The sequence below is a fragment of the Pelmatolapia mariae genome, linkage group LG8 (assembly GCF_036321145.2).
Source record: "Pelmatolapia mariae isolate MD_Pm_ZW linkage group LG8, Pm_UMD_F_2, whole genome shotgun sequence".
Lineage (NCBI taxonomy): Eukaryota > Metazoa > Chordata > Actinopteri > Cichliformes > Cichlidae > Pelmatolapia > Pelmatolapia mariae.
The window spans coordinates 4457923-4475833 of NC_086234.1; the positions used below are offsets into that span (position 1 = coordinate 4457923).

At 41.0% G+C, this 17911-nt stretch overlaps 1 protein-coding gene across 7 annotated transcripts in view; it reads right to left on the reverse strand.

Annotated features, from left to right (window-relative positions):
* LOC134633624 (SRC kinase signaling inhibitor 1-like) overlaps positions 1 to 17911 on the reverse strand; it is a 147065-nt gene that overhangs the window by 12484 nt on the left and 116670 nt on the right. For 6 of the 7 annotated variants that reach the window (XR_010573771.1, XM_065471571.1, XM_063482505.1 and 3 more), the window contains 10 exons: positions 17561 to 17601; positions 17267 to 17290; positions 14310 to 14470; positions 13388 to 13563; positions 12666 to 12796; positions 7953 to 8100; positions 4896 to 5193; positions 4238 to 4592; positions 3886 to 4028; positions 2521 to 2670 (listed from right to left, as the gene is read on the reverse strand). Coding sequence is in view for 6 of the 7 variants with exons in the window: in XM_065471571.1 (XP_065327643.1) it covers positions 2521 to 2670; positions 3886 to 4028; positions 4238 to 4592; positions 4896 to 5193; positions 7953 to 8100; positions 12666 to 12796; positions 13388 to 13563; positions 14310 to 14470; positions 17267 to 17290; positions 17561 to 17601 (1627 nt within the window). In the remaining variant the exon portion in view is untranslated. The remainder of the gene's footprint in view (positions 1 to 2520; positions 2671 to 3885; positions 4029 to 4237; positions 4593 to 4895; positions 5194 to 7952; positions 8101 to 12665; positions 12797 to 13387; positions 13564 to 14309; positions 14471 to 17266; positions 17291 to 17560; positions 17602 to 17911) is intronic. The other variant, XM_063482507.1, reaches the window with a different exon arrangement.

Below are 17911 nucleotides of genomic sequence, written 5' to 3' on the forward strand. Positions count from 1 at the left end.
TGAATTCAAATGACCTCCACTGTCACCAGATTTTAATCCAATCTTTGGGATGTGGTGAAACGAGAGATTGACATCATCAAATCTGCAGCAACTTTGTGATGTTATCACATAAATATGGAACAAACTGCACACTAGAACAATGTACTTAATAAAGTAAGAGTATACCCCACTTGGTCTTCATACACTTTTAAGATCTGTTTACCAGACTTTTGTAAAAAATACATTGAGTATATACTTCAGATCAGTTGTTTTCTGTGCCAGGCTGCATCAGCTGATACCCATCTACACACCCATCTCATACAGAGCTTCCTGTTTAAGCTCCTTTAGCCTTGCATCCTTACGTCTTCATTAACATTACATCTGCTGTCACTGATGTTCGCTCTTTTCCGTGTTCAGTGAAGGGTGGTGAATCAACATACTGTGGAAGGACATCTTTTGAATAAAATGATCCTGACTGAGCTTAAATTGTTAAAAAGTGACAAAAAAAATCTTCATTGATAACTGGATTTACATCTATTACAGCGACGAATGATTGCATGTCTACATGTCTGTAGAGAGCAGCTGTACAGAGAGGATCTAGGTGCTGGTGTTCACGATTCTTGAGTTTTAACCTTTAACCTTTTTTGCGTCTCTCTGGACCAGATTTCAGTAAAAATATTCTACCACAGGAAAGCACAGATTTAATGACCAGTATTAGAAAGAGACAATTTATTTCTGCTGACATTAATCACTGTTGGCAGGAACTTTAAAGACGCCACGCTGCTCGAAACGCCTTCAGCGAACAAAAGCGGGATCTGAATTTAAAGCACCTGCATGTGAGAAAATAGATTCTTTCAGAGAAACGTTTCTGTCTGCAGCTCTGAACCTGAAATCCCCTCCCTCGCCCTCCCTCCTCGTCTCACCGTCCCTTTATTTTGACAGCTACCTGCTTAGTGGCGTTGTGCGATAATTCCAACAAAAACAAGACCTCTTTTCTCGGCTCAACGTGCCAGCAGAGCTGTCATAAAGAGCACTCTAAACTAAATGCATGATCTGCTTCGATCCGTGCTGACTCACTGCGCATCGCATCACGCCGTCAGCTACAGGGAGCTGCAGCGGCGGTTACGGAGACTTAATGCACGTTTTATAAACAAGCATCACAATATGCAAGACTGAAAGTCAGCAGAGGAGAGGACACATTAACAGGGTTAGAAAGAGAAGAAAGGTTCAGCCACCTTAAATTTATATTCAGCCTTCTGCCTACAACTGGATTTTTAAATATGAATATGGAAAACACACATAAGTTTTCATTTTGAAGACACGCCACCAGAAAATCCTGTTATTTCTTTTAATCTTTGATATATTTTAGCGTCTGTTGATCCCACATAGGAGTAAAAAATTAAAAAAACTAAATAGGATGTTTTAAATATAGCATACACTTTAATTAGCTTAAATTATCACAGAAAAGTAATTAAGTATCACCAAACAAACTGAAACAATCTGATTCACATACAGTGCTGCTGACATGGCAACTTTAATAGATTTTAACACTTTATCTAGTTTTCTGTTAAAAGAGGTCATCGTTACTCCCCCAGTCATTTATCCACATAGCAGAAAACAGCAGATTAATGCCATCAGTCACGGCTCGCAGTACTGCGTGCATAGTGACAGAAAACACTGTGACGCTGCAGTCACATGACAAATTCCTTAGAAATTAGACATTTTTGATTGATATCTTTGTGCAAATGACATCCTTCACCGTTGTTTGCACGACTTGTACAAGCGAAACAAATATAAGGAAGTCTCGCTCCTCAGAAACAAAATGCAAAATGTAAAGAAGACTTTTGCATGGTGCCCACAGTGCTCTCTCTTCCTCGCTCCTGTAGAGCCAGTTATTGTATTTAAATTGAATTATAATCAGTAAATAAATTCAGTCACTGCTAGCGCGCTGAGATGAATCACCAGATTTTCCTCGCCGTGTGTTTTTCTCCTCTAACAGAAACCTCACAGTATAAGGCCGATTACATGAAAGCATCTGAAAGGATCTGAATGTATAAATGGTGGGAAATGCTGGTGTTTTTTTAAACCAAGGTCAGAAAACCACCAGATTAAACTGCTGTCTACAATTTAGTCTGCTGGCTTTTTACAGCTGTGTTTCCGCTGCTTATTTCAGTGTGACCCTGAAAAAGGTGTTGACTCTTTGTATTAGTCGCTACAAAAGCTTCAGCAGTAGTAGGAAATACAAAGCAGTACACAGAAAGGGGGAATGAGCAGAAACAGAAGCAGAGCCCACAGGTGTGGCGGAGACAGAAGGCAACTGGAGGTTTTTAATTTACCTTTCTGCCCATGATGCAGGGAGAGGTGGGGGTGGCCTTTGCTGGGCTGCTGTACCCTTTATTACAATCTTTTACAGGCATTCTCTGAAATATCTTTGTAGTTTTATGAAAGACACGTTATCACACCGAGACAACATGTATTAACAGAAATCTGCAACACAAATCAGATGAATAACTTCTCACTTAAAAATCCAGACTAATGTACCTCCAGCTCGGCAATAATCTTCTCTTCATCGTCTTCATCTTGTATGGCCGAGGCTGCGATCACAGGAGGGGTCGAGGCAGGTCGGGGGGCATCGGAGGGGGTCCGCCTCAGTTTCACAAGGGTTTTTGGCAGGTCACCATCTTCTTCCATCTACAAAAGGACAAAATAAAGACAACAACATTTCTAAGAACTGACCTGCCACGGCAAACATGTCAAATTCAATTTCATTTAATTTAGTTAAATTCCATTTTATTTATATAGCACCAAATTGTGTCAAGGTAAAAACCCTACAATGAAAACAAAAGAAAATCCCAACAATCATATGATCCCCTTTGAGCAGAGCTTTGGCGACAGTGGGAAGGAAAAACTCCCTTTTAACAGGAAGAGACCTCTGGCAGAACCAGGCTCAGGATGGGGCAGCCATCTGGCACGCCCAGTTTGGGATGTGGAGAAGAAGACAAGACAATGATGGAGATCCACTGTATGTAACAGAATATAACAGAACCACTATGGAGAGCACTTGCACCAGAAATGACTGGCTTGCTCAAAAAGGGAGCTACGTTTGTTTGTGCTGCCACATGTATCACTGTAGAGACGGAGATTTAAGTCCACTTCTGACAAGAGGCTTTAGTTATGAAAGCATGACAGGATGAAACAACTCTGGTTAGTGGGGGTAGTTTGTATAAAGAAAATAGAGACATTTATTTCTAATAGATTTGAGAAAAGGCAGACATTTACGGCATATATCTAAAAAAAAATAGAAAAGTTCCCACCAAAACAATCCATATGCACTAACAACACTGTGGACCAGAGGGCAAATACAGAAACTTGATTTATAGGGTGAGCTGAAAGAGGCAGCATGCTGCTGTGAGCCTGCAGTAAAGTCTGCAGAGATCTGCCAAAATCTGAAGATGTGTGGTAAAAACCTGTCGACGTAGCAGCATGGCAATAATCCTGAAAGTGCTGTTAAAGCTGTTAAAGCCTGGTTAACTCACACTAATCTGGGGAAACCTACATTACTCAAAGATCGCTCAGGTAAGTAAAGTGGAAGACACTTTTTTTTTCATGACTCAAACATGTTAGTTAGAAGATATGACTATAAGCACACGTCTGTCCGTGTTAGCCCTGTGATGGACTGGTGACCGGTCCAAGGAGAACCTCGCCTCTCACCCCTCGACAGCTGGGATAGACTTCAGCCACCATGTGACCCTTATTGGAAAAGTGGCTAAGGAAATAGATGGATGTATTCAAACATGATCAAGTGATCGGTTCTGTGGTTGTTATCTAAAAAACTGAAATTGTGGCCCAACAATCAAGGTATGACTCATATGTGGTTCTGGATACTGAATCCTGACGGAGTCTCACCTTCAGGTTCTTGGAGGTGACGATGACTTCTCCAGTACGGTTTGTGGTGAGGCCGTGAGCAGAGGGGAAGCTTCGGCGAGGTGGAGGCGGAGGAGGAGACTTGGAGGGCTTTTCTGTCCGATACTTGGCCACGTTGAGGTCCACTTTAAAAATAAACAGATTTTTAGTATTTTAACTTTCATTCTGTTTAAATAACACCAAATCACAACAACAGTTGCCTCAAAGTGCTTTATATTGTAAGGTAATATCCCTCCTCTCACCCCAGCTGGTTGGGGGTGAGGAGAGGAAGGCAGTACAAAGGCACTTCAGTCAAAGCTGAAAGTTCAGATTTAAATCTGAAACACAAACTGACCTGAGCCTCGATGCGAACCAGCCCCCTCCATGCTGTTCAGCTTCTGGGCAGCCAGCTGCACCTTTCCAGGCTGCTGGTCCCCGCTGGGTGTGGTGTTTGTAGTGGTGGAGGTGGTGGAGGTCGTGGCTGTGGTCCCAGTGGTCCCAGCTGCAGAAGTAGCTGCGGCGGACGTTATTGGGATGGTGATCTGGGGCTTTGGGGGCACTGCCGGCTTGTTTATGTGCCTGGCAGCGAAGTCAAGGTCGGGGATGGCTTTCATCAGCTCTGCCTGAGTCTCTTCCAGCAAGCGATTGATGTCCTGGGCGCTGAACTGGGTCAAGCTGGCACGCTTCTCCTCCCAGTCCCGCTCGGCCGCCTGACATAAATACAGATATAGACAAATGATATGCCCTAACATGCAAACTACTAAGAGGCAGAGCTGGAAACACATAACCAAGGCAGAGAGAAGCAGTTTGTTTTCTAATGCTGCATGGACAAATGGAATTATAAACAAACTGCTGGCGTGTGAACACGGTCTCATGGAGGGATTTAAGTACCTTCAGATGCAATTTCAAATGTAAATGGATATTTGCCATCTGGCCGATCCTGACAACGTGCACATTAAGATTGTTCACACCAGTAAGATGAAGAAAAACAGTCATAATGAGCAGCTCATTACCAGTCGCACTTCGGCGGACACAGACTTATCAGGAGGACGCCGGCTTGGCAGCTCATCAAGAACTCGATTTCTAAAGGTCATCGTAGGCTGGATGTCCTGCTCGGGGCCCGAGGTGTCCGCGTCGCCGGCAGACACGGGCATCCAGTTGGCCAGGCCGGCGCTGGTGCTGAGATCGGTGAGGCTGAGAGGAGGACTGTTCAGGATGTCGAGATCAGAGGTACGACTCAGGTCATCGGCTCGTTTCTGCGGTTGGCTGGAGAGGTCCTCGGGGCTCTTCCACACCCCCTCGGTGACTTGTCTTTATAACAAAAGGGGACAACAGAATAACGGTAAGGTCCTACACTATGTCATCAGCTAACACAATGAAGTCTATTGTCATTGATTAACCAGCTTTTATTACGTTTACCTTAACAAACTCTGGTAACGAATCATAAATGATCCAAACTGTTGCTGATTGACTGCAAAAACTCAAATATCAAAAACTTGAACTGTTGAACCCATAAAAAGGCAAAAATGGTGCCAGATTAAATTTGGCCAGGCCATTTCTTTATGTTGTAAAACACTGGCTCCAGCACTCCTGCTAATTAGATCTCTCCTGGAAGTCTTGTTCTGAGCACCTGTAGAGGAACCTTCATTGCGTCAGACAGAAAGCCTTCAACATGTCTCAGGATGTTACAGCAGAACGAGGCCCTTATGGTCTGATCCAGTTTATGGCTCACAAAGCTGTAAATGCTGAAGTAAATACGACCCTGCTCCTGGTTGTGCCACCTTTGGGTCTGAATTAAAATCAGCTCAGGCAAACTTATTAAACCCAAAGCACCTATTAAATGTTTTGACTGCCTTTTGACAATCGTGCAAGTAAAGATCAAGAACAAAATGGTTATGAAAGTTTGTTTGCACATGAACCCATTCAAACTTGTCTGCCAGACGTGCCATCACCGTTCAGGGTGGGCGCCATTAGCTCCCGTGGCCACGTCGGAACCTGAATGCGACACAGCTGCGCCCGGCACATCCCGGGTTCATCTGTTCTGTGTGACAGTTTTATTTGTCTGTTTGTTTGTGTCTATAAATGTAACGATGTTTGCTGCCATCTTCAAGATGATATTTTCAGTCTGAATGAGACTTTTTTTTTACCTAGTTAGATAAAGGATTATTAAAACAAACATCACTGCAGATCACCACCGAGGGTAAGTGATATATTACTCATCGCATGAACGATTGAATTACCGCATATGAGGAACTGAAGAAAGATGACACAGCTGAAATAATTGGCCATACTTGGTGTACCGGAGAGGAGTTTCTCACATATTTTAATCCTACTGATCTTACATTAAAGTCCTGCATCTCCCCAAGAAAACCGGCATCAACATTTTTCTGAGATTTATAATCCCGTTTACAGGATTCAGACTTCTTAATCTGAAGTTCCCGAACGGCTGCTTAGACAGTTTTTAACTTTCAACTTTTGCTTTCAATTAAAAATAAATACAAAAACCTCGATATATGATGTTATCATTTTGATATCAGCAGAAACGAGGCGTGGTGTCTGATGACCAAACGTTTAACCATTAATCAGAAATACCAACAGTGGAAAGGAGAGACTGCTGCGCCCGTCAGCTCTCCTCTGATGTTCTCGCTGTTCACACAGGACTCACAGGGATTATTCAGCATTTGGCAGCGCAGTCATGCATCAATTCTGATTTTACTTCCTTAAATGTTAATCTTAAACATATAATTGGGTATCCCATAAAAGCTGCATTCCACTGATTCCACATTACAACGAATCCTTTTTCAATCCTGGAACTTTGTTTTGGATAAAACATGAAATTAAATAAAAAAATTGCAGAACTTTTATGTAGTCATTAGCACTGCACAAGCCTTTGTTTCTATTAAATCTGTGTAGATGTTAATATATACCGATCAGGCAAAACATAATGACCACCTGCCTGATAATGTGTTGGTATCTGGCACCAAGATGTAACTAGGTCCCTTTTAGTGGTTGGAAAAGACCTTCTGATAAAACAGATGCATCAGCTCATCGCAGTTACTGCCTCTAAAATGAGTGTAACCTCAATCTTGAGCACAGTTTGTGCAAGTTAATTAAATTCTGAGTAAAGGTAAAGGGGGAGTAGAGATTCTCGCGAACATACAGATGGACAGACGCCTCGGCGTGGCACAAGCTCATCGTTCTTTTTGGCTCACAGACTGTATATAAACGATGGATGTAGTCACTCTCACTTGGTTTATAAAGTCGTACTTTTGACATCACAAGGTGACCATTTTTGCCTTTTGCCATCTCGATGTTTGAAACCAGATGTGGCGAACCAAAGATGGTCAGGACACCACCCGCTCATATTGCAGCAACGTTAAACATTCACAGTCTAATGCATTAAATTCATCCACCCAGGTGGGACTGCCAGCTGTTCTACTGTAACTTGCTGAAGTGTCTGAAGGGGAACTTCCAGGAGCGACGGTGGTGCATCCCAGCACACGGCAAATGAAAAACTCTGAGCATTTTGCTCTCACCAGACTTGCATCCCTGTGCTCCATCCAAAAAATGAAAATCAAGTTGAAATCAAGATGCTGTTTTTAGACGATGGAGCCGATCCAGAACACATCACAGGGGGAGAAGCATAAGGACACTTCTACTGAGAGATCTCAAATGAGCAGCTGTGATGAAAAGAATTGAGAGGTGAACGGGAAAACGACCGTGAAGCAGAGATCAAGTACAATTTTTGATTTATCCAGGCTCGTTCCTAAAACCTCGATCACATGTTGTGTATATATTGTAGTTTAATATCCTTATTTAAGTCTTTTTATAATCTGTAAATAAAGAAAAAATATTTTTTTTATAATCAAATGATAAAAATATTTTATTTAAATAATTGATTGGTCCTGATAAGATTGGTGTTATGTAACTGACGTCAGCTGTATTATCTAAACCAAATTATTAAAAAATGATGACTGACTGTGTGGTTTGATGTAAATCTTGCAGAAAATACTTGAGCTGACCTGCTTTAATAACTGAGCGAGGGTTCATTTCACTTTTAATTCGAGTACCTGCGCAGCGTGCTGAGAGCATCAGTCATGGTGTTGCAGCGCTTCAGCAGGGCATCCAGACGATGAGGCTCCTCTTTCAGGAACTTCACAGCCTCCACCTCCACCCTCAGCACCACGCGCATCTTACTCTGAAGGCTCGGGAACTGGTCTGCACAGGGCGGGGAGGAAAGAGGCATCAGTGAAAAGAGAAAGCTGTGTGTCAGAGAGATATGTTGAAATGTTGATGTGAGAAGAAATAGAGCCGGAGAGCAGGGACGGCGGGAGGGGGCGGATTACAGGGAAGGGGACATAAAGGGAAGACGGGATGCTGTTTCTGTCACCCAGGATTTTCCTGTCATATCCAGATGATTCCTATGAGGAGGGCTCAGCGGGGGTCAGCTAAACGAGAAGTAAGGACATGCTAGCTTGTAACATCTGAAATGTTGGATTTCAGCAGAAATGGTGGTGCCTCAGGGGCGTGTCCTGGGCCATGTCTTCTTATCTGTACATGAACTTTTTTTAACATATGTACAGATATTGCTCTGTAGATGTTTTTCATTCTTCGTAGTATTTATATGTCCTGTTTGGGTGTGTGTTGGTAACAAGTTGTATATGCCTCAGATTCAGACTCTTCTTCTTCTGCTTTTCATAATAAAAGAAATGCAGAAAAGACAAAGTCGTTCTCCACCCATGAGCAGTTAGAAGAATGGATGGATGTTGGTTGAAGTATAGTGTTAAATATGTTAGCTTTGTTTTATCCATTGTTCTGTTTTTCTTGCCTACTGATTATGTTTTGTTCTCTCACTTCTTGTTTCTTCCAAGTGTGTTCCCCTTCATCTGAGTCTGATGTTTGTGTGTTTTCATTTGATCCCTCTTATTTCCCATTTTATTTTGGAGGCTAGTTCCTCATGTGGTTTTCTATAATTTTGCTTCCCTCCTTTGTTCTTTTCCCGCCCTTGTTTTTAAAAAATATTATTTTATTTATTGGTTTTTGTTTCACCACAGTAAACATAAACACAAAGAACAAACTAGAGGCTGTGAGGCACACGGGAAATTGAAGATGATGTGACTGCTACAACAGTCACTTTAAAGAAATATGACCAAGAACAAGTTAAATAAATAAGCTCCACGTCTTACTGGATGAGAGTAAAGATCTTTGCTTCCTGCTAAATACAAAATCAAAGTTAAAATGCTGCCCATTGTATAATCAGGACCCATCTCCTCTTTAAGACCTCATAGTACCGCATCAGCCTAATAAAGAGCTAGTTGTTGTTCCTAGAGGATTTAAAAGTAGACTGGGAGGCAGAGCCTTCAGTTTTCAGGCCCTTCTTCTGTGGAACCAGCTCCCAGTTTAGATTCTACTTTTTAGATTAGGCTTCAAACTTTCTGTTTTGCTAAAGCATATAGTTAGGGCTGGATCAGGCGACCCTGAATCCTCCCTTATTAATGCTACAATAGGTGTCGGCTGCTGGGGGATTCCCATGATGCACTGAGTGTTTCTCTTCAGTCACTTTCCCCCTCATTATGTGTCTATACACCTCTCTGCATTTAATCATTAGTTATTATTAATCTCTGGCTCTCTTCCACAGCATGTCTTTTCCTCCTTTCACCCCAATCAGTCGTGGCAGATGGCCGCCCCTCATCGTGCCTGGATTTTTTTGTTTTCTCTGTATCATTGTAGCTGCTTACAATACAAAGCACCTTGAGGCAACTGTTGTGATTTGGTGCTACAGAAATAAAACTTAATTGAATTAAAGCTTGCAACTAGTGAGTGATTCCAAGTGTTTTCCATCTTTTATAAATGTTGTCACTGTTGTCTGATTTGCAGAGTTTTCTCTCTATTACTGGCCGATCTTTAGCTCACAATAAACAGTGCCTTGAGGCGACTGTTATTGTGATTTAAAGCTGTATAAATAAAACTGAATTGAAATCAAATTGAACTGCTTCTGAGACCTATTATGGCATTACTGAAGAAAGCATCCCAATCCCTTATTAAATCAACCCTGAGTATCTGGTTTACACATAAGTAATTCTTCCATTTGAATCATAAATAAAATCTCCTCAGTGTGCAAAGGTGGGAGGAGAGGTAGACGTCCAAGTTAAGTTTGTATTAAGGTCTGATTGGGTTCACCTGCCCCTTATTTTGCTTCTCTGCTTAGTGTGTATTTAGTATGTGTCTTCCCTGTTGTTGGATTTTATTTTCTTTTTCAATAACTTCCTGTTTATGGTCTAACCTGCAACACTTTTTATGAATTTTTAAAAAATAATTCCTTATTTTCAGTCCCTTTTCTTTTGCTGTCTTGTCCTACTAAGAACTTTTAAAACCAACTAAATAGTAAACTATTTTTCCATTTTCTAAGTTCACATTAAATATAAAATAGTGTCTCAAAGGACACTGTTAAACTTGTAGGATCCAGGCGGGTGCACTCCACAAGTCGACACAATGAGCTTCAAAGAGATTTGGAGTTGCTTGTTAATATTCAGGATAGAGACAGAAGTACACAGGTCAAAGCAGCAGGAACAGAGGCCAACTGGAACTTCATGAATATTAATTAAAGGACAATAAGACTCATAAATATTAATCTGCGTGTCTGCATAACATGAAAATGGACAAACACAGTATTTTGGCAGTGTTAGCACCTGAACTGTGACCTGTAACTACAGTACTGTACGTGGGGAGATTTCATGATTATCAGTGTTTGTGAGAAACATTTGATTATTTGAGTAAAGTCATGTTAGTGAGTGTTTACAGCATCACACGCTGGCTTTTCTAGAAAAGTACATTAGTAGTAGCACATAAATATTACAGGGAATTTATCTGTTGTATTTCATGGCACTAAAATAAATTGTAAAAATCTGGTTTCTGGCCACAAAATATTTGCAATTACAGTGATGCAATTATGATGATACAAAGCTTTAAAAACAAAGTGTTTCAGCTTCATTTAGATTCACGTCTCAGCACTTTGCCTTTTGCAAAACAAATAAGTGTAAAAATGAATTTGTATGGGACTACTTTCAGAGGGAGATTACTTCAGCTAATCCAGTCTCATCCTGTAAACAAAGATACGTGTTAATGTCTCGCTGGGCTACAGCAGAGGTGAAGCAACAGTGCTGGAAAGTGCAGCTAAGCCTGGCAGGTGTTTGAAACCTTTTTCCTTTGAATTTGTTGCAGTTTAAAGTTAAAAGCACCGACAGACACAAAGCTGCTCACCAGCGGAGCGGTGGGGTATCATTTGCATATAGCAGTAAAATTAAAAAACTATTATCTTAACTAAGTGGTTAATTTCATTAACCAGTCATCGGTACAGACGTTCCACTAAAGTATCCAAATCAGTTCCAATACAAAGATCAGCATGAACGTTCCCCCAGTTGTTGTAATACAGTTTAATATCCAGAAATTCATGAAAAAGAGGATTTATGAAATTTAGCAGTTAGAAGTCAGCAGGAAGTCACGGTAGGTCGCTAGTTAACATCTGAAAATGATACCGCATGCTCTGAATTAATTCTAAAAAGAAACTCAAAGGTAAAGCACGACGATGGACGTATTCAACGATGTAAAAATAAACACCAGCGCTGTGTGGAGGATTGGTGACAAGGAAATAGACTGATCTTCATTTAGAAATTTTCTATTCTTGATGACCAAAGGAGCTTGGAAAGAAAAGCACCTGGACTTCTTTAGAAGCTTCTTCACTTCTAAGAGCAACTGGTGGAGAATCCCAGGTTTTTATGCCCTATTGAGAGTGTCCCTAAGAGGGTCGTGGACCCACTATGGATCCTCTGCCTAATCACACGATTAGTTTATCACAGATTAACCTAACACACATCTCTTTGGACTGTGCGAGGAAGTCGCAGAAAACATGCAAACTCCACAAAAGAGCTGGGGAGAGCAGATTCAAACAAATAGCTTTTGTGCTGCGAGACAATGGTGCTAACAGTTCCTCAGTGCAAGTTGGAACATAGAATGTTTGACATATAATCATTTTCTATGTGGCATATAGCTACAGAGATATGGTAATATAAACAGATTATCAGAGGGAAGATGTAGGATGAGGGTTAAACTGTTATCAATAACAGGCCGTGGTTAATGTTCCTGGTGGGCAGCAACAAACAGCAGGAAGATGAAATAAACATCAAACTTCAGCTGAGAGAATGTCTGACAACAGTTATTAATATGCTCATGAATGGTTTGGATGACTTTCTATGAATGAGTCTCGATGCTAAGCTTAATGTCCACACTAAAATCTTAGCCAGCCCAAGAGTGATTCTAGACTGTGGTGTGCACCGTGTGATTAAAATACCTTAAAGGTGCACGGCACATGAATAGTGCTACTAGAAAGATGGACAGAAAGACAGCTGGAAACTTCTGGGGGTCTCATTTCATGTTGATAAAACAAGAGACAAAGCCCTGCAGCGCACTAAAGAAATGAGAGCCTTATCCAACGGGACATGACTGCTTCTGGAAACGAGGTCAAAACATTATCACTTAACAAGCAAACAGGATCGAGGGATCAAAGACTGAAACACAGAGACGTAACACAAAAGGTGAAAGGTCGAGGAGTTAAACACTCCAGGGGTTAGGGAAGGGCTTCCTGATCAGTAATGGCAGATGTAGTTTATGTCCTCTAGCTACATATTCACTGATTGCTTACAGTCTCGTTAAATGAGAGGATTTTAAAGGGTCGAACATTCAAAGAACAAACAAAACATCACAGATTTGGTCATGACAGCATTTACTTTTTAGCTCAGTGAGTGTCTCTCCCAGCATCCTCAGCTCTTTGCTCTTCTGCTCCACGTCCTGCTCCGTCACGAGCCCGTGATTCACGGACGAGTTCCTCTGGAGCTCCTCCACAGACTTCTCCAGGTCGCTGTGAAGGACAGAGGCTCGTATCACTCAGTGCTGCTGACTCGGCCCAGTTTTTACCATCATGGATAATTTTTTTCCCAATATTTCACTTTGATTAATATAAATGTCCTTCTTTCATTCAATAAACTAATCAATAAGATTAACATTTCAGATTTATAGCACTGCTGGATGAGCATCTTTTTCTCTCTCACTAAAAAATTAGAAAAATTTGTAAATGTCTTTTATTTTGAAAATGTAACTGTTCACACCTGGATTCACTGTGGATGTCCTGCAAATTTTAAAACTGAGTGTAAGACTTTATTCATGTAATGGACTACTACTGGCTTCCAAAACATTTACAAAATAGTCCCAAAATTGTGCTTGTTGCCAGCACCATCGTTTAGCAGATGAATGCAAAAAGGGTTTTTTTTCTGGTTTGATTTTGATGTGAAGCTTAAACCAGAAAATAATGAAACTTCAGCTAAACATACCAGGAAAACACTGTCTACACTTTGCATAAACAACTGGAAACATCATGAATCGTTCACCTCACCAAACCAACCGAGACCACCTGACTGTATTTGCTGTGCTTGTTACTTAAGATCAAACTCACTGCAGCTGTTGGATGAGCAGCTCCTCCTGGTTTAGGTATTTGAGCCTCTCCTCCTCCACTAGGAGGCGCTGTCTCTGAAGCGGGTCCTCCTGGGTGCGCATGGCATCCAGCATCATGAGGCTCAGTTCAGACTCCGTCTGTCTCAGCAGGGCGAGCACCGAGTCCTGGTTCTCCAGCTGGGAAACACAGTCACAGCTTAAAACTTGAACTGGTTTCCATTCACACTATTGCATGAGTGCACGTACCCAAATATTCAAACTGCATTTGTGAGTTTATGAGGTAAATGTACTGAAGTTAAAACTTACTCCTGAGGGAACAAACAACATCTGGTGTGTTGGTCTGTTTGCAAAAAGAGCTCCTACTCTGTTAGAGGAAAACTCCCCAATAATCCTTTATCTTAATCGAGGGACTCAACTCTAACAGTACTGCAAGCTGCACATATTACATATTCCCCTTTGAGGCTACCGTACATAGATAAAACCCTCTTAACTCAATGGTTACACGGCTCTTTTAAATAAAGTGCAATAATATGAAACATGGATCAAAAAGCCAAACTAGTTCTTAAAGGATTCTATAATTTCTACATTTTAAACAATATATAATAATAAATGATGAAAATAAATGTATATTATTCTCCTAATCTTTGTGAACTCGTTTCACTTTAGTTCTTTTCTAAAAAATCTGCTTTTCCTCTGCTGCTGGCGCAGAGCCGAGGAGACCAGCCATCAGTGAAACAGAGAGCAAAGGAGCGAAGCAGGTAGAGCTGATCAACGCTATTCAATGTATTGTACAGCGGGGCATTATTATTAATATTTGGTCCAAGCTTGCACAACCTTGCTGACAAAAAAATTGACATCACGGGAGGGGAAGAGTGTGGGTGACACGCTAGTTTGCATATTTGAAAATAGTTTTCAGTCAAAACCTGCATGTTGCGTAGCTGTGACAGCTGTTTGCGCAGGGCGTTGGTGTTCTGCTGCAGGCTTTGTAGGTGGAGCTGCATCTGCAGACGGGACACCGTCACAGGCTGGTTGGGCCCCGAGGGTGGAGGAGGCATCAGGGCCAGAGGAGCAGATGGTGTCAAAGCTGCCCGACAGAAAGTGATATTCATTTCAGGGAACTCATTCATTCCTTGTATTGGGATCCTTTAGAGCACATTTAGAGCTGATAGAAAATTGTCCCAGAGCACTGTTATCAAATCAAAGGCTTCAAATGAAATCTGCATTTTGAGAAACATCTGCTGGTTGACTGCATGAATACAGAATATATTGGATGTTTGCACATTTGAAAACAGAAATCCAGGACAAGTTCTATCTGTGCTGCAGGTCAGAGGTGGAGATTACAGTCTTATGTAGACTCAACAATGATAAACAGCATGGGGAGGCTTCGGGGACAAACAGGATCGGGAGTGAAAAACAGCAGTTCCACTTAATCCGAGAGTCTCGTTATAGAGGCGTCTCCCAGACAGCCACAAAGTGTGAGTGTTTCTAAATGAGAAAATCCTCTTGAATGGTGATGAGCGCTGCGTTCTGACACACGCATCATGCAGAACAAGACAAAGGAAAGTAACTCGAAGACAGTCAGTTAGTAACAGAGGAGGGGGGTGTAAGAGTTGCATTTCAAGGCTTCTTTTAAAACTAATTACAGCTGTCCACACCAAGAAGGAAGACTGTAACACCTCAGTGCTGACACCTGTACAGGTGAGGCAATGGTTCTGTGTATACTGCAAACTGATTATGGGCACAGTTGCTGCAGCTCTCTCGGTCAACCAGAATTCAGCACAGCCTTCATCTTTCTATAAGCTTTTAACTGCCAGCACAGAGTCCACAGATAAGAGCTCAGGCAAATCGAACCATTACTGACTAACTTTTATCATTCAGTGAGTCAGGCAGATAAAAATCTGACAGGAGAAAAAAGGAGCGGCTGGAGTGAATGGGAGAAGTTAAAATATAAAAATCACAACTAAACGACTCTTCAGAAGAGTCTAATTCAAGTCGCAAGGGACTCAGAACATCCAGACTTATCTGTAATTTGCGATGAAATAAGATATGAATTGAAATTGCAAAATATCATCTTTTTGGATCCTTAATAGGAAAAAAGGAGGCTAAAACTGAACACTTTATGTGAAGAAATCAATGTTTCTAAAGATGTTTCCGCGTTTCCCACAAGCAGCTAATTTTCTGACGCACAAACGTTCAAACATCAAACTCTTTTGATCACCTGCAAATTCATCCTTAGTTGAAAAGCTGAAGGGAAAAACTTTGACAAAACAAAGAGTTTGTCGTGTCCAATTTAATGCAACTCAGCGATTTCTTACTCAAAAACACAGGAAACTATGGAGGACCAAAACTGCCAAAATTACAATGCAATAAAGAAAAAAATAAATGGCTCAAATTAAAAAATGCGCATAATGTAAGGACTAATCCACTAAAGAAAAAATTTATTTATTGTAGTTGATACGTTATACCCACACACACATATTGTTTTTGCTATTTGATTCTGTTTTTTAAATATACATTTTATTTTTTTATAGACAATTTTATGAATCATTTAATTATAATTTTCCAGATATATTCCCTGGCTTCTTTCTTCATCTCTGTATTTCCATGCAACATTTGAGCACAGCTCTCATTTGAAAAAGTGTCATGAGGTTGAATTTGGATCCATCTGTTGTCTGATGGTAGAATGGATGACAGGAATTAAAATATTCTCTGAGCTAATCATCATATCATCAGATAATTCAAAAGTCTGCCAGTGACAACTTAGTGAGCAAGTGAGCTAAGGTTAGTCAGCTACTGCAACGAGTAATATGTCTGGATTATCATGCCAAATAGTATTTTAGGCATGAGGGTAAAATTATGATTGACAACAGAAACGTATTCGATTGATGGAGTGCAGCCCAAAGTCTTCTAAGAAAACCCTCCTTATGCCATTACGGCACCGCGAAGTGGCTCCCATGACGGTGCATTCAGAGACGCTGCACTTCATGTCTTACTTATAGTGTATTAAAGTGTCTTCTTATTAACCTGAAGAAGTCTGGCTATTCTCTTATGACCTCTACCATCAACAAAGCATTTTCTGAGAGAAGACACCTTATTCTGCCAGCTCAATAGATATTTTCTTTCTTCAGACCATTCTCTGTAAGTCCTACAGGTGGGTTTGTGGGAAATTCCCAGTACATCTGCAGTTTCTCTCAGAGAGCCTGTCTGGTACCAACAACCTTACAGCCTTCAAAGTCACTTAAATTACCTGATGATTAGTTTGAACTTCAGGAGGTTGTTCCATGTGACCATATGTACATCCCTAAATGAGTTCCTGCCACATGATTGGCTGATATTTTGCCACTAATGAGCAGCTGTCCCTAAAAAAGTGGCTGATGATTGTATACTTAACATTTGCTTTGTATAATACAAACTAACAGGGGGCAGTTACCCAGCTGGCTATTACTTAGGTACTCAATGTGCTTGGCATCGGCAGTCTCATCACATCCGAGTTAAATTCATCAGTAAACTGATAGTCAGGTATAAAAGTCTCCTGAGGTTATGAAGAGCAAATAAAAAGGTGAACTAGCAAAAAAATATGTTATGCAAATGCAAATAAAACAGAAATATCACATACTTTAAATGTGTTTCTGTGTATTAAATGGCATTTTTTTATTAAGCCAGTTTTATTTATTTGTTTATTTAATCATTTCTAATTTTGGCAGTTTAGGCCCTCCATAGAACAAGGGGAAAGTGAAGGACACAAGGTGTCAGAGAGGCAGATCCTTCAAAATGACATGTATACATGTACTAGGAACTCATGGGACTCCAGATAAAAACAGGGAAGGGGTGAGACGGGGGGACGGGTACCAGACACTTCAGGAACACATACAGTAGCTACCTTTCTTTTTTATAGTTCGTCCAGCTAAAACAAGAAGCATGGGCACCAGTTACAGAGCAGCAAAAGCCAGCGTGTACAGTACAGTACAGTATGAGGAAGCTTGCAGAATCAGCCATTACAATCACATATGAGGCTCCTTAAGAATTATGCAGAGAAAATGAAATAGCAGCAGCTCTGTGTGAGGAAAAAGAGCTAATTTATGTGGCTATCAAACAGGCAGCAGTGTGAAGCAGTGACAGGCAGTGATAGGAAATACTTTGTCTCCTTTTCTTTTTTTTGGTAGTGAGCACTTACTGTCAGTTCCTGAGCAGTCACTGGCTGACTCAATCTTCTCCCTGGAAGAGGCAAGTGTTAAAGTACTTACAGCCAGAACACACTATCGACTGAGCTACTGAGAAGCTATTGATATATGGTGGAAAATGTGTGAATGTAGTGTACGTGCTGCTGTAGTCGGGATTTTTTCCCTCGCTCCTTCACTATTCCCTACATGATCTACCGTAGTGGGAAGATTGCTGTTTAACATAAATTTACATTTTTTCTTCCTCAGCTGAAGCAAAACACGTATGAATTTTAAAGCTTTTTCCACATCATAACAACCAGAAAAAAGGCAGAAAACCAACAGAGATGATAAGGCCTGCAGTTATT